Source organism: Anguilla anguilla, chromosome 4 (assembly GCF_013347855.1).
Source record: "Anguilla anguilla isolate fAngAng1 chromosome 4, fAngAng1.pri, whole genome shotgun sequence".
NCBI lineage: Eukaryota > Metazoa > Chordata > Actinopteri > Anguilliformes > Anguillidae > Anguilla > Anguilla anguilla.
In genome coordinates, this window is record NC_049204.1 from 66,369,962 (window position 1) to 66,387,388 (window position 17,427).

Below are 17,427 nucleotides of genomic sequence, written 5' to 3' on the forward strand. Positions count from 1 at the left end.
CCTCCCTCTCTCTTTTCCCCTCTCTCTCCCTCTGACCCTCACTTGCTCTCTCTCTTTCCCCCTCTCTCCCTCTGACTCTCCCTCTTCCCCCCCTCTCTCTCTTCTCTCTCTCTCTCTCATGCGCGCACACACACACACACACACACACACACACACATACAAACACACACACATAAGAATATTAGAAAAAGTGATGTTGAGAACAGCCCATTCATCCCTACTTTGCCCATTTATCTTTTGGATTTAAAAAATAGACACAGAGAAGAAATAAAAGAAACTATCAAAATAAACCAACCAAAATACAACAATCAATCAAAAATGATCAATCATCAAAACAACAAAACCCAATAAAATCTGTATAACTCATAACAACAATAAATCCAAGTGGGTCAACAACCTCGATTGAATCCTATCATCTGCAAATGTAACTACTCATCTTTGTAGCAAGCTAATTTATATAAAAGAGGAAGAGTTGAAGGACCCAGCACAGACCCCTGTGGGACTCCACTTTGTACTGGACCATGCCCTGATACAATTCCTCCTACCATAACACTTCATGTTTGGCCATGCAACCACTTCCACACCTGTGGTTCCTACTGTGAGACTTTGTCGTAAGTTTTTTAAAAATCAAAATAAACTGTCATAGGCCTGATTCAGGTCATAGAACAATGGAGCCTCCTCAAAAAAGTCTACAAGGTTTTTTTAGACATGACTTCTCCATGCGAAACCCTTGCTGACTATCACTTAAAGTAGTATTGATTTCAAGTTATAATACAACACATGCAAACACTCTCTCTCAAACAAACACACAAACACACATGAAAACACACACACAGAACACACAGGAATTCCCAAAGCGCAGTGCAACCTGCCTATCCAGTTTAGAAAGTAGATAGTAGCAGAAAACAGAGCATGCAATATAAAGCAAAATGGGCAAATGGCATCCCCTGAAAATGGCTTAAACTGACACTGACAGGTGTGCACAAGGACAGAATCAGGTGGGAAAGTTCACAATAAACCACTAGAGAAATTTGACGGACAGAAGTTTTAAACCCAATCGTGCCAAATTGCCATGAAGGGCCAGCATGCAGGTTTTCATTCCAACCAATCCGTACACCTGCTGATTTCACTGATTAATTTCCTCCTCTCTGGTTGAAGGTGTGTTCATTAGAGAACTCAGCAGGTGTAATGTAATGATTGGTTGGAATGAGGATATTCTTGGCCCTCCATGGTACGTGATTTTGCACGACTAACAATAACTTGTTCGATTCCTTCCCACCAGCAAGAGCTCTATTTTGCCAGCGCTACTGTTATGGTTCATCACAACACTATAGAGATGTCTGAATACACTACATGGGAACATTGCTGAAATTTGCATTTGGTTTCTTCTGTAACACGCGTTGGAAATTGGCAAGGAATTAACAAAATGCACATAGGACATTAATAAACCTTATTTTCCCCATGTGACGCACTTCTTCCAAACAACTGGACACTAAAACGTGTAGCTATTGAGCTCTGTGGGTCAACTTGGTATTATTAATAATTCCTAGTCACCCACTGACAGGAAATGTGTGCATTTTAGAGGGTAAACCCGTGTTATCCACTGCACCTCCGTGCCACCTCTTTTAAAGGCATAAGAGACCATTTCCCAAGTGACTTGACACAATTTAGGAGACATTGGGTAGCATTGCTTTGGAATGCAGCTTCTTTCAGTGAGGCAAGATTTGTTTGTAGTACAGTAACTTGGCGTCATTTTGATATCAACACTTTTAATTGCAGGCCTAGATTTAGCCAGTTTGAAGGAATTACTCATAGACAGTGCTCTGTAAGTGAGAGTAACTTGGCATTGTTGTACGTTGAAAACATGTTTTTAATGAGATACATTAAACATGAAAACTATGTGGTATTTGACTGGAAGAGAATGTTGTCTGGTTGAAAGATTAGACCAGCAGTAAAAAGGGTGTGCACTGTAAAAAAAAGCGAAAAAACGTGGTGGCACGCCCTTCTGGAGCATAAAAGACAGCAGGTGCGAGGTTACCTTCAGTTTCAACAAGCAGAGGGTTGCGCTGGATAAAAACTTCTGAATCGATACAAAATATAGAAGCGCGATTGGAAAGAGAAACGAGTATTTTCATCGGAATCGATTAACTTTTCCCAGAAATTTAAAGAGATTTTATTTTCTGTAGATTGTGTAAAAACAGTAAGAGAAAGTGAAATTAAATCATAGGCTGTAAGAAGTCATTACAGGGTGCCAGGCTGAGGAAAAGAACGTACCGGAATGGCGTCTCTCCCTGAACATGAATTCACCTGCCCCGTGTGCATTGACATCTTCACAGACCCCGTCTTACTGAAATGCAGCCACAGCTTCTGTAAAGCCTGTCTGCACAAGTGCTGGAAGGAGAAAAGGGCAGGAGAATGTCCGATATGTAGAGTGAAAACAACCAAGGACCCGACTTGTAATCGGGCCTTGAAGAACCTGTGCGAGGCGTTTTTGAACCACAAGACTGAGAAACCAGCTTCGACATCCGAATCACTCTGCAGTCTCCACGGCGACAGATTCAACCTCTTCTGCCTGAACGACGAGGAGCTGCTCTGCCTCATCTGTCAAACTTCAGAGAAGCACGAAAACCACAAACTGCGACCCGTCCAAGAAGCAGCACTTAAGTATAAGGTTTGAAAGACATGTATTTAAATCATGACATATATTATCCACATTTGATTTATTATAACAATAACTCATTTCGACTCCGGCTCAAATGGCTCTGTTTTGACAGCGCTAATGTTATGGTTTATCACAACGCAATGAAGTGTGAGAAGGCTACATGGACACTGTTGAAATTCCATTCACTTTTTCTGGAAGGTTGCAAACTGATTGCTCAGATTATACTACAACTTGTAAGGGCCATACTCACATAAAACATGAAAATGCCTTTTTCCCGGCACACCCAAAAATCAGATGCAGAATGAATTTTTTTGTTAGAGCCTAGTTTTTGTTCGAAACTGAGGATATCATGGTCTAATTATAATAATTGTTAAATTATTTTCGTCAAAAAACAACATCCACCGTCATGCACAGCCTGCCTACCAATTAAATTTTAAAAAGTTGATACATGCGCAAGTAGCCGCGAGCATCACGGGAGTCTAGCAGTGTAACTCCCCTCAACAAGTGCGACTCCTTCGGCACCTCTCTAGAGCCGTTGGTCCGTTCTGGGCAAGTGGCCAAAACCAGACTTCGTTTTTGAAGCTCATTTCCTGGTGTTGTAGTTCCTGGTTGCTCACTAGCGCCACTACGGATGGCTCCAGTATAAGTGTTTTCATATCCGGTTTCCATGTAAGTCTACGGTACAAATGCGATCAAAATACAAAGTCAGTAATTTTTCTCATGAGTACAAATAGTCACAATATGTGTATTTTATTCGTCGTATGACTGTCCATGGGTCGATTTCATGATTTATTGTGACATTTGGGCACTGTTTTTACTATTTCCTTTAGCCTACTTAACCAAATAATTTGTTGGCAGAAAGCGTAATCAGCTTGCTATATTTGGTAGTCCAGTAGCCTATGCTAAAACAGTTCGCAACTTCGGCTACCAAGCCATTTGACTAGCTAGTTAGCCCTAACCGGCAAATATTCAATCTGTCAAACGTGTTTGACGGCTTGTCAGTCGTGTACATTTCGTAAATGTCTACCTGGGCCATACTTCACGCATGTGACAAAGCTACTATAATCCCAATTTTGGGATAAACACTGCACAATTTTCAGTTTCATGAAGCGAATTAAGAGTCTTAAGGTTTATTTTCTGGATACATAGCCTACAACACACGATGAAATCACACACACAGAATTTAACGAAATTAACCATCGTTGTAAGACTGGCATTTAGAAAGGAACGTGTTTTTAGCATTTAAGAGACCGACAAGCTAGGCATTTAAGACAGTGGTTCTCAGAATCGGTTCTGGGGGCTCCTTGCGTATATTGGCTTTTCTCCATTGGTTTTGATGATTTACAATAAAAAAAATAATAGCCTAATAATAATTAGAAATTCAATGTACATTATTTTTGTCTTCATGCACCAGGTGGAAAACTTGCTGTACAAAGTGCGTTGTCATATTTACACGCCTGCAGATCAGTTAAAATACTTGGTAGACTTCTTAATTACCGCTGACAGTGTTAATTTCTATTCGGTAGAAAGTGACTTGCGAACGATCGGTCAGCTAGCGTCACCCAGCAAGTGAACACCACAAACGGCGATGGAGTAGCTAGTAGCAGTTACTGGCTCGTTAACTGACTGTGGCAAAAACCTACGAAACTTAGCCTAGTCAAATCACCAGTAGCTTACACATCTCTGATTGTTTGACCTTTCAGTGTAGTCGATGTTCTTTCCCTGTGGTTCATATTGCTAATGCGTGAGCTAACCACGGATAGCCTACCTAGCTCACTGGTAAACTGATATGCTAGCTAAGCATATTCGTTTTGGTGAGAAACATAGATTGAAGATAACAGACCATAATTGTATTATTAATGTCATACATATAACGTGATTACATGAGACAGTCACCGATGGAAACTAAACTCCGTAAACATTTGATAATATATTTTAAAACATAGGCTAATGGCAGACAACTAGCCTCAAGTTCGTTCAGGTTGATGGGCTTTTCCGCACCGACTGTCAATCACATTGTAAAAATCACAAGACCGCTTAACTCTGTGGTTTTGGCTCCAAATCGACAACATGGCCGCACCCGCTTCAAAACGTGTTTTAGAGACCCACGGAGAGGCAATGGGTGACGTCACAGTAGCTTTGTCCATATTTTTTTACAGTCTCTGCTCTGGTTCTGGCCATACTGTAAAAACATGGCGGTGCAACATGGCGGCCTCGGTGGAAGAGGACCCGCTTCCTATGTAGATATAAAGGGCTCATTCTATGGTAACGAAGACACGATTCTTATTTTCATGGGATTATACACTAATTAAAACATATTTATGAATATTATATTCCATTTCTGCCAAGTCAGTTCCACTAGATGGCGCTAAATTCTACACACTGCACCTTTGATTCAACCCTTTTCTGTGCGCACTGACGTAAAACCATGCGGACCAAATTGGAATGAAATAAATATGATGTCTTCTTCAGTGGGGGGGGGGGGGGGGGGGGGGGGGGGGAATCACTGCCTGGGGTCATTAGTTCAGTGTGAATAAATTCTAGAGCAAAAAAAATTTGTCCAAAATTATTTAATTTGGCCAGGTTAAATTCGTAGTTTTGAATGGACTTAAATTGAGAAATTTGCTTTTTGGCACCAGAGGCTTACTAAACTGCAATACATGGAGTAACCACTGGAGTTTATGAGCTTCACGGAGAATGGGAATCCCTGGTCCCCCGGCTACTCCGGACATCATAAGATTTGTTCCTGAAATATAAACTCATGTGATTGCAGGAGGAGCTGGAGACAGTGCTGAGGCCCCTACAGGACAAGCTGCGGGCCTTTACTAAAGAGAAGCAGAAGAGTGACCGAGAGGCTGAGATCATCAAGGTACACTTGATAGCGGACAGCTTCAATTTAAAATTAGAACATAGAAGAAAGTCCGTTTTTGGATTGAAAGACATAAACTGGGATCCTGGGACATCCAGAGAAATATCTTTTTCATTTCTCCATGGAAAGCACAGTTTTAAAATAAAATTTAAAATGGTGCTCTTCCATGTATAACACAAACCAATGAGTTCACCTAAGTTTTTTTTTGACAAATGTCTCCACAAGATTACTGACTAAACTGTGCTAATTCCACAGAGGTGTAATGCATAGGCTCTGGTTACCATGGTTATGTAAATAATGGTCTGAGGGCAGATCAAAAGACTGAGAATAATGCATTCATACCCAGCATTAAATGCATTGTTTATTTACAAATACAGGTCTGTAAATGAATTACAATTTTATGAATACAGCCACCTCATTTAAGAACAAGGTTCAGATGCTTTTCACTATTCACGCATATCACTATATCCATTCAACATATATTTGCAATCACCATGAAACTTAAAAAATAAATATATCTGCAAGCCGTCGTTATGGAGACCAGTCACTCCTAGCCACAATTATTCTGATTAATCTGTTAATTAATTAAATAAGCCTACAGTGCACCCATGTCATAAAACACTGTGAAATGAACAGAATGAGTGGCAGTGTATTATAATGGGTATGGAGCTGGTCTTTTAACCTAAAGGTCATAGGTTCAGTTCCTAGGACACTGCTGTTGTACACTTGAGCAAGGTACTTGACCTGCATTGCTTCTGTATAAATGTATACAATGTAAATGCTATGACTTTGAAGTATGAAGTATGAAGAATGAAGTATGAATTTCACATTTCACAAGTATGCACTGTGCATTTCACAATTGTTTTTTTCATGTTAAGTAAGGCCATTTCGCCCAGAGGAGAGTAGTGCACTAATTTGCTGTACTTTAAGTATGAATCAGGGTAAATTATTTCCACAAACTGCCCAGTAAAGTGTTGCATTAGACCACAGTATCCTGGGCCCAGAGTTTAATCTGAGGCTCATTACAGTATGAACAGACTAAATTCTGTGCTCTGTTCATGTGATATTTGGGGTTATCTGTAGCCCAGGTGCATGCAGTTTAATGTTGATGATGTTGTTTTGGGCCTGTGTGTTGTAATCACACTGGTTAGTCAATTTCTACAGAAGTGCCAAATTTGTCTTTCAGAGCCAGGCAGAATGCACAGTGATACAAATACAAGAGGAGTTTGAGATACTTCACCAGTTTCTGAGAGATGAAGAGGCAGCCAGGATCGCTGCGCTGAGGGAGGAAGAGGAGCAGAAGAGCCAGAGGATTAAGGAGAGGGTTGAAAAAATGACAAAAGAGATTTCATCCCTGACAGAAGCGATCAGAGCCTTAGAGCAGGAGATGAGGGCTGATGATATCTCTTTCCTGCAGGTGAGCACCGATTACTGTGTGCAATACGTGTGTGTTCATTTGGAATAGATGTGTGCTAATGTGAGATACACGTGTGTTAAGTACGTGTCCTCAAACTGAATTCATGGTCATCACTGTCAATCCAGAATCAGCACGAACAGTGAAGATGACGTCTGACCACCAAAAACGTATCAAATATGTCGGTTGTTGTGATTAAATGATTTTAACATACCAATAATTTAAGCCAACTGCTGACTATTTAATACTCTCTTTATTTCAGAACTACAAGGTCACAAAGAGAAGGTATGTGAACTCCTGTCTGTTTCTCTTTTCTATTGTTTGTGTTGTAGTGCAGTACTGACTCCTCTGTTACTGGCTATCTCTTTTCTATTGTACTGAACCCAAACCCAGTGCAGTACTGACTCCTGTGTTACTGGCTGTCTCTTTTCTATTGTACTGAACTCAAAACCCAGTGCAGTACTGACTCCTGTGTTACTGACTGTCTCTTTTCTATTGTACTGAACCCAAACCCAGTGCAGTACTGACTCCTGTGTTAATGACTGTCTCTTTTCTATTGTACTGAACCCAAACCCAGTGCAATACTGACTCCTGAATATTGTCACAGAGCCCAGAGCGAAGTGTCAAATCCAGAGAAGGTGTCAGGAGGCTCTATCGATGTGGCCAAACACCTGGGCAACCTGAAGTGCAGGGTGTGGGAGAAGATGCAGGGGATTGTTCAGTACAGTGAGTATTGGAAGCTTACTGTTACACCTGCAAGTTCTGATTCAGCGTGCGTAGCAATGAACGTGGTTATGTTTTTCTATCAAGTACATGTGTGTCTCGGGAGTGCCCTGCACTAAGTGTGTGTTAATGAGGACGGGAATGGCACAGAGACTGAAAATTATAGTTGTGCAGTCTGACCGTTCAGCAGTTGTGTTACGGCGATGGTGAATCTCTGCGTAGAACAGTGACACAGACACGCACTCTAACGGGTCTCACTTTGCAGACATGCAGCCTGAAACAGAGGAGCTCAGCGCCCCCCCTAAAGAGCTCTATGAGACCGTTCCAGTGGCAGCCCGCACCTACAAAAAACTGGTTAGTTTGACTTTCCCTTTGTTACGTTGAGCAAGTAGTTTTTCACAAAATCACAATGTACTTGTTATTGAAATTCTGGCGTAATATTGGTTGTGCTGAGCTGGGATTTAAACATCTGTGAGCACACCAGTGTTTCCTTGTGTAACAACTGGTGGCCAAATTAGAGTTCTCATAGTTAAGTTATGATCATTGACTCGGGTAAGGCACCAAACAGTAAAAAAAAAAAAGTGTGTTTTTTTTAACTTGGATTTTTACAAGTGAGGTCTGTCCACTGAGCAGAGAGCTGCTGTTTGAGTCATTCGAACACTCAGAATTTCTCTAGTTTTTAAAATGAGCACTACCAGTTACAGGCAGCTAACGGCACAGGGTTACTGCACCTGCAACAGTTTTACCCGCTGTGGCACCACACCCACCATCACCGTTACTGCGCAACAGCACTGCCTCATTATTGCATTACAGCAAACAATACAATACTACACCTCAACTACACCCCAGTACTGTGCTTTTGGTTCTGTATGCCCCCACTGCAGTCAGTGCTGTGCTTTTGGTACTGTACGCCCCCACTGCAGTCAGCACTGTGCTTTTGGTTCTGTACGCCCCCACTGCAGTCAGTGCTGTGCTTTTGGTTCTGTACGCCCCCACTGCAGTCAGCACTGTGCTTTTGGTACTGTACGCCCCCACTGCAGTCAGTGCTGTGCTTTTGGTTCGGTATGCCCCCACTGCAGTCAGTGCAACAGAAACCCTGCCCGTCATCTGATGCAGACCGAAGACTCACCACTCCAGACTGCACTGTGACACCCTTTACCCCCTTGATGATTTTTAAGGTGCCAGGGAGTGCTCAGCATCTTGTGTACAGACGGGCCAGCAGCCGTGACAATAAAAAGAAGTCGTCCACCCTGCTCCAGCTCATTCGCACCGGGGTACAAGGAAACCAAAAGACAGACAAGCAGGACAAGGAGGACAACGATGACCAGAACATCTGCGCCAGGGCGATATACGACTACCAGGCAGGTCAGTGAGCCTCAGCTGCGTATGCGTACTGGGTCAGTAGTTTTGCTCAAAGTTGTATAGTGGTCAGGGAACTGGGCTCAAATCTGTGTATATCCAGCTGTCTAAATGGATAATATTATGTCTTAAAAAATGCAGAATGTTGTGTAAGTTGGATAGAAGAAGCTGCCAATAGTAGTGATATAGGCTAAATCAGATTTATTGTGCATGTTTCATTGTGTAAACAATCACAAAGTGCTACATGAATAAATAAAAAATATGCAATGTAATGTAGCATTATGCTCGTGTTGAGCCATCATTACCCTGAGGTCACTGAGTCGTTACACGCTTGCATCCTTACGCTGATGCTAAGCCTTTGCTTGCACGTGTAATGTTCATCTTCAGCCTTAACACGTTTTCCTGTCCCCCCCGCAGCGGATGATACAGAGATCTCCTTTGATACCGGCGACATCATCACGGGCATTTCGATGATTGACGAGGGCTGGTGGCGGGGCTACGGCTCAGACGGGAGCTATGGAATGTTCCCGGCCAATTACGTGGAGCTCGTCTAAGCCCCGCCCACTCACTGCTTCCTCATGTCAGAACCGGGCTGCTCCAACTAGGACTTCAACTACCGACGCAGGGGACCAGCTGCTCGATTGGAGGATCATCACAAAAGATTAGAAAGTCCACAAACTGAGACAGCTATACTGAAGAGTGCACCCACATATTCCATAGCAGCATGGTTCTAGGATTATTAATATCATTGGATTATTATTACAGAGTCTGAGCTATCCTACTATTAGCACATTAGCATGGTGACGAAGCCTTTGGTACACAGTCTGAGAGATAATTAAGTTAGCACATTAGCATGGTTACGAAGTCTCTAAATCACTTTCACTCTCCAAGAGCTGTGACAGAACCTCAGTGGCAGAAAGTCTAGGCCTCTGGTGGTCATTTTCAAAATCTTTAGTTGATGCACAAATGCAAAGAGACATGGTAAGCCCTTATTATAAGTTTGCCCCCGCCTCCATGTTGCATGAATTAATGTTTGCCCCGGCCCCATGTTGCATGAACTACGAGAGTTCTCTCACTGCTACAGGTATTACATTACATTACATTACATTCATTTAGCAGACGCTTTTATCCAAAGCGACGTACAAAAAGTGCATTTTCATGATCGTAGACAACTGCTGAACACGGGTTCAGTAAGGTACAGTTACTTATTTTGGAAAGCCGTGGGAAATGTCTTGTGTTCGGGGTATAAAGCAAGGAAAATATTTTTTTAAGATCATAAAAGTTAATGTGAATGCGCCCTCAGTATCAGCCAAAACAGCAAAAACAAGATCAAAATGAGTTTATATCAAAAGGCTCATATCTTCTCAGGTTTTATATAACTATTGAGCTTGGGGTCAAAATGACCCCAAACAACACCGATGTGTACAGGACAAAAAACACCATTGAGTTAATTTTATGTTTACCATGTTTTCCCAATAAAATTAGGAAAAGCCATGAAAAATCTAGCTTAAAAATGTATGTTAACCATGTTTTTGGAGTCGGTAAACTTTAAATGGGGTCAAATTGATTCCAAATATAACAGGTTTAAGGCACGGTTCCAGTGTGTGGATGGGCCCCATTAAGTTCATAATAAAAGCATTGACTTTGGGAGAGTCTTTCAATCAAAGAGCCAACATGAGCTGTGGTTGGAGAACTTGGAGGGATAAAATAATTTTGAGAGCAAACAAAGCTGATATTGATTCTACTGCTCGTTGAGTTTATTGGGTAGATTGAACTTAATACATTTGACAGACAGTGAGATCATCCCCTGCTCTCTCTATTGGCTGTAGTCTGATCAGTTTCCCCATCAGAGCACCGCTATCCAACTGTGACAGAGACCTTCATTGGGCAGATTCTCAGAGGACCAGAATCAGAGCCAACGGAAAACCATGGAAACATACTCTCACTGAATATTTCTCTTTTGAAAGTGTGCAGAGACGTGCTGTTAGTGGGGTCAGAGAAGCACAACCTGTTCTTGTCCCAGTTCAGCTGCACTCTGACGCTTTTCACTTCACTCGTAAGATTCAGCGTTACATCCTTCCCTGAACTTGTACGGACTCCATACTCCCCACCTTCATAAAATATACCCCACATTTTACCCCGCTCAGGCTCTCCATCTTTGTATGATATCTCAGCTACGCCGAGCGCCCAGACAGGATTATCCCCAACCTCTACATCCCAGCAGTGTTTCCCTGTGAAGCCTTCAGATCCAAACACCAAATATTTATCATCAACATCATCGTCATCAGCATCGTCATCATCATCGTCATCATCACTGTCATCATCATCATCATCATCATCATTATTACTGTCATCATCATCATCATCATCAACGTCATCGTCATCATCATCGTCATCGTCATCGTCATCATCATCGTCATCAACCTCATCGTCATCAACCTCATCATCATCATCATGATCATCATCATCAGAACTCAGCTCTGTCTCCCCACTGTATCTCAGGCTGGTCAGATCCTCAGACAGGGTAAGATGATCTCCTTTAGTGTTTGGATCTAGAGTGACAGGAGCTGCAGAGAGAGGGTGGAAGAAAGGTGAAGGAAGTGAATGATGAATTAAGAATATCTCCGGCTTGGTTCCTACTTAAAAACGAATCTTTTTATTGTTATTCACATCTAGAATGACTGAGGTTTCAAAAACACAATACATCAATGCACTAAGGGCCCTGTTCAGACTTGCCAGACTGAAGCACATGCTTAAGTATGTTTGCCAAAGTTATGGATTTTCTAAGGAGGAATTCAGACTTGAAAGGGATGGTTCACTTTCCGTTTTAAAAAAAATTTAATTTCAGTTTTAGTATATGTGTTCAATGGGCAGGCAGGCAGTTTTTGTGTGTGCATTTAAGGATATTTTAAATGTAAGTATGACAGATATGTTAAATGTAAGATATTTCAGAACTAACGCAATTACAATATGATATGATCCCCATCCCAATACCTTGCCTAACTGACTGGGATTCATTCATGTGAGTGTAGTCCTTAATTAAACAGAAATTAGGTAAAATTTAACATTAAGAACATTGTTAAATTCCAAATTCATTCATAGCTGATGGAAATCATTCTGAACGGTAATATAATGTAAATTAAACATTAGAAATAAACATCTCTCATTAAGCTTTCTTCATAACATAAAGAAACATTTATTGAAACTCTTGTAGTTAAACAACATTCCCTGTTGGGAATGCTAGAAATTCCACCTTTATTATGTGTAAAACACAAACAGACAAGATGCAAAAACTGGTCTCAAGTCTGAATGGGCTTATCTCAGTCTAACATGGGACAAGCCCTCAAACTCCGCCCCACATGTGTATCTAGCACCACCTATCACATCACTTAAGGACCCTGTTCTAAATTAGCTTAAACTGCTGAGGTGCACAGATTTGGAATTAATTTGATTTTATGAGCACATATCTCAGGTCTGAACAATCCCCATGTGAATTGAACTCACATCTGGCACAAAAACTACAGATTGAAGGATCTTCACTTCAACAGTACATTTACAGAACTCACTGTACTGAACAATCCTCTTCATCTTCTTCCACACTCTGTACATCAGGTTGCCCAGGTGTTTGGCCACATCGATACGCTCTCCTGATACCTTCTCTGGATCGGACACTTTGTACTGGCCTCTGTAATAACATCCAGGAGTCAGTAATGTGCTGGGTTTGGGTTCAGTACAATAGAAAAGCGACAGTCAGTAACACAGGAGTCAGTACTGCACTGGGTTTGGGTTCAGTACAATAGAAAAGAGACAGTCAGTAACACAGGAGTCAGTACTGCACTGAGTTTGGGTTCAGTACAATAGAAAAGAGACAGCCAGTAACACAGGAGTCAGTACTGCACTGGGTTTGGGTTCAGTACAATAGAAAAGAGACAGCCAGTAACACAGGAGTCAGTACTGCACTGGGTTTGGGTTCAGTACAATAGAAAAGAGACAGTCAGTAACACAGCAGTCAGTACTGCACTGGGTTTGGGTTCAGTACAATAGAAAAGAGAGACAGCCAGTAACGCTCGAGTTCACATACCTTCTCTTTGTGGCCTTGTAGTTCTGTAATAAACAGAATATTAGATAGTCAGTAGGTTCAATAAATTATTGGTCAGTTCAAATGATTTAATCATAACAGCTGTCACATTTCATATGTTTTTGCTGGTCCTGTGTTTTGTAGTTGTTCCATTGACCTTCGGTATGCACTCATTGTATGTAACTTTGGATAAAAGTGTCTGCCAAATAAATGTAATGTAGCGTAATGTAATGGTCAGATGTCAACTTCACTGTTCAAGCTAATTCTGCATTTACAGTGAGGACCAGGAACCCAATTTCAGGACACATGAATTTCAGATGAACACGCATGTATCCCACATGAGCACACACACATATCTGCACCTCACACAAGGGAGCATGCCCACCCCAGCCTCCATCTGGCCCAACCAATCAGAAAAAGAATATTGCAAACAGTGGACACAAGCAATAAATTACAGTCCTGAACGAGATCTCCACAGCCAACACATATGACACAAGAAATATTAATAACTCAATATGCAATTTGCGTATGGAATGCGCTTTATATACCCTAAGTTCAACAAACATATCAGCTGAAAGATATCAAATTAAAGGCAGGGTTAGGTTGGAGCTCTTGTCATTAAAGGTGGTGCAACCAGTTATTAGGTTTAAAAATTACTTTTTCACATGAGTGATAGGTGTTTGGTAACTTTTTTCATGAAATAAATAAAATAATTTAAGAATGTGTTTTATGTTTACTTAAGTTCCCATTGTCTAATATTAAATTTATCAAAAAAAAATCTGAAACTATTCAGTGTGACAAATAAGGTAATAAGAAAATAGGAAATCAGGAGGGGGCAAATACTGTATTTACAGTGATTCCCATACTGAATCACATATTTATCTCACATTAACACACGTATCTCACATGGACACACATGTATTCCAAATGAACACACATGTATTTCACACAGTAATCGGTGCTCACCTGCAGGAAAGAGATATCATCAGCCTTCATTTTCTGCTCTAAGGCTCTGATCACTCCTGTCAGGGATGAAATCTCATTTGTCATTTCTTCAACCCTCTCCTTCATCCTCTGGCTCTTCTCCTCCTCTTCCTCCCTCAGTGCAGCGATCCTGGCTGCCTCTTCATCTCTCAGAAACTGGTGAAGTTTCTCAAACTGCTTTTGTATTTCTATGACTGTGCACTCAGCCTGGCTCTGAAAGAGACATTTGTTAAACTAGATGAGCCACTGTGATAGGCTAAGGAGCATGCACAAAGAAAGAAAACACTTTCATGTACAATTTGTCAGCTGTGAGAATGAAATCAGCTTGGGCTCTGGAGCGGTATGCAGACTATAAGGCACTAGTGACTGACAAACAACGCGGCTTAAGTGGCTCTGCAGCACTTGGGTTAGGTAGCTAGCTACCTTTATTAGCTAAATAAATTCAGCTGTGTTGGCCAACGTTAGCTAGCTGGCCTTAATGCTCTGAGAACTTGCTGTGGGTCCGATACAAAGTAAAAACTTATGATAAAGCTGGAGAATAAGATTCCAATCCATTTCTCTCGGCTTATATGGGCTAGCTACCAATCACTCGCTAGATAACAGGGCAGTTCCCCAGCTGGAAAATCCTACTATCCCATATAAGTAAAGTTTTTTTGTTGATACGACTGCAGTTTGTTTACTACAGACTAATATCCTTGACCAGAGAGACATTGCATTTCTCACTAAAAGCATAGCGTAAAGTAAGAGGGGTGGAAGTAACAAAAATCAATTAAACGCTGAATCGATTAAACTGTAATTATATTAAATGTTAAATCAAATAAATGCAATTAAATAAAATATTGAGGTAACACACATTATTTTAAAAATGATTAATTAAATGCTGAATGATTAAATTGCAATTAAATGTTAAATCGATTTGGCGTTTAATTAATCATTTTGTTACTTCCACCCACCACAGTAAAGTCTACCTTTAACTCAGCTTCTCGGTCACTCTTCTGTTTCTCTTTAGTAAAGGCCTCCAGCTTGTCCTGTAGGGGCATCAGCACTGTCTCCAGCTCCTCCTGCAATAACATTTCATAGTTTATATTTCAGGAACAAATCTGACAATTTCCAGAGTAACCTCCTCAAGACAAAGATACTTGGCGATTATACAGCCTATGCTCTAACAGATATGGGCCACTGTATAACGTAAATTGGCGTTTTACTCATCTAAAACGCTGACATTTCATGTAAGCGGGTCACGAGACTGATTAATAATTTCAAGCTTCAAGCAGAGAAGTGGACATACAAAGCACAGCTATACACGCTTCTGTCCGGACGCGTCACAATGTCCGTCTGTGTTGGGAGAAGCGCTTCGTGAACACTGGGTTTTCATGTTTTATATGAGTATAACCCGTACAAATTGTAGGCCTAGTCTAATCTGAGCAATCTGTATGCAATTTTCCAAACTTTGTTAAAGAAAAAGCGAATGGAATTTCAACAGTGTCCTCCATGTAGGCTAACCTTCTCACGCTTCTCCATCGCGTTGTGATAAACCATAACATTAGCGCTGTCAAAATAGAGCCCTTTGAGATGGAGTCGACATGAGTTATTGTTATAATAAATCAAATACGGATAATATATGCCATGATTTAAATACATGTCTTTCAAACCTTATACTTAAGTGCTGCTTCTTGGACGGGTCGCAGTTTGTGGTTGTCGTGCTTCTCTGAAGTTTGACAGATGAGGCAGAGCAGCTCCTCGTCGTTCAGGCAGAAGAGCTTGAGTCTCTCACCGTGGAGACTACAGAGGGAATCGGACGCAAAAGCTGGTTTCTCAATCTTGTGTTTCAAAAAGGTCTCACACAGGTTCTTCAAGGCCCGATTACAAGTCGGGTCCTCTGTTGTTTTCACTCTACAAATCGGACATTCTCTTGCCTCTTTCTCCTCCCAACACTTGTGCAAACAGGCGTTACAGAAGCTGTGGCTGCATTTTAGTACCATGGGGTCTGTGAAGATGTCCATGCACACGGAACAGGTTAAGTCTTCTTCTGGAAGAGACAAGTTGGAAGCCATTTCAGTATGATCTTTTCCTCAGCCTTGCACCTTGTAATGGCTTCTTACATGCAATGATTTAATTTCACTTTCTCTTCCTTTTGTTGCACAATCTTCAAAAAAATATAATCTCTTAAAAGTTGTGGAAAATGTTAATGGATTCCGATGAAAATACTCGTTGTTCTTTCCAATCGCGCCTTTATTGTAATCCGTTTTGTATTACCTCAGAAGTTTTTCTACCGCCCTACTCCGTCAAATCTTTCTGCTTGTTGAAACTGAAGGTGACCTCGCACCTGCTGTCTTATCCTCGTGTCACACAATGCCTTTATGCTCCAGAAGGGGCCGCCACCACGTTGTTACGCTTCCTTTACAGTGCACACCTTTTTACCGCTGGTCTAATCTCTCAACCAGACAGCGCGGTGGTATTCTACATCATGAAACCTATGCACTTGTTGTACGTCGCTCTGGATAAGAGCGTCTGCTAAATGCCTATAATGTAATGTAATATATTTGACTGGAGGAGCAGCTTTTAAATGTAAAATGTATTTGATATTATGACGAAGTTTTTATGTTCTGAAATAGTGCAGACTATGGGGTTATTTTGATGATACAGGGCCTTTTTGTGTTTCAGTGATTTTTCATATTTCAAATAAACAACTTTCAACACTGAACATATTAGGTAAGAAAATCTGTCATTCCATGAATGAATGAATGGCATGGTTTGCACACACAGATACACACACACACACACACAGGCACACACTTATGCATATGAATGTATGTACACACTTGCACACACACTTCAACTTCAGCTTATTTACCACAGACTCTTTAAAAAGGATGAAATAGATTATTTATCAGTTTACTTCGTTATTATAATTTTTTTTAAATGATGCTTTAAATAATTTACCCATTTCATGCACGGTGTCCTCATATGTGAGGCAACATTAACTTCCCAACTACTTCAATTGTGTGGATGGGCCCCTTGGTCTGGTATCTGTTAAGGCTCTGTTCCAGTGTGTGGATGGGCCCCTTGGTCTGGTATCTGTTAAGGCTCTGTTCCAGTGTGTGGATGGGCCCCTTGGTCTGGTATCTGTTAAGGCTCTGTTCCAGTGTGTGGATGGGCCCCATAGTCTGATCAGGCATGATCAGATATTCCGAATTAGGAGAAAAGGGGGAAACTTTTTTTTGTTTGTTGTTTTTTTAATGATGCTGATTTCATAATAACCTCTGCCAGATCATTTACTGGTAGCCTCTAAAACAAGTGACAATTTTTTTTTTCATAATAAAAGCATTGACTTTGGG

The 17,427-nt window shown here is 41.1% G+C and overlaps 2 protein-coding genes across 2 annotated transcripts in view; one reads left to right on the top strand and one right to left on the bottom strand.

Moving 5' to 3' along the window:
* Positions 1-17,427, top strand: part of LOC118225953 (tripartite motif-containing protein 16-like) — a 972,804-nt gene that overhangs the window by 115,440 nt on the left and 839,937 nt on the right. The gene's annotated exons all lie outside the window — the stretch shown is intronic.
* Positions 10,178-16,451, bottom strand: LOC118226045 (tripartite motif-containing protein 35-like). The gene is made up of 6 exons (XM_035415297.1): positions 15,742-16,451; positions 15,058-15,150; positions 14,072-14,302; positions 13,109-13,131; positions 12,594-12,712; positions 10,178-11,594 (listed from the first exon to the last, which is right to left on the bottom strand). The coding sequence occupies exons 1-6, from the start codon at positions 16,141-16,143 to the stop codon at positions 10,885-10,887; spliced, it is 1,578 nt and encodes a 525-aa protein (XP_035271188.1). The 5' UTR covers positions 16,144-16,451; the 3' UTR covers positions 10,178-10,884.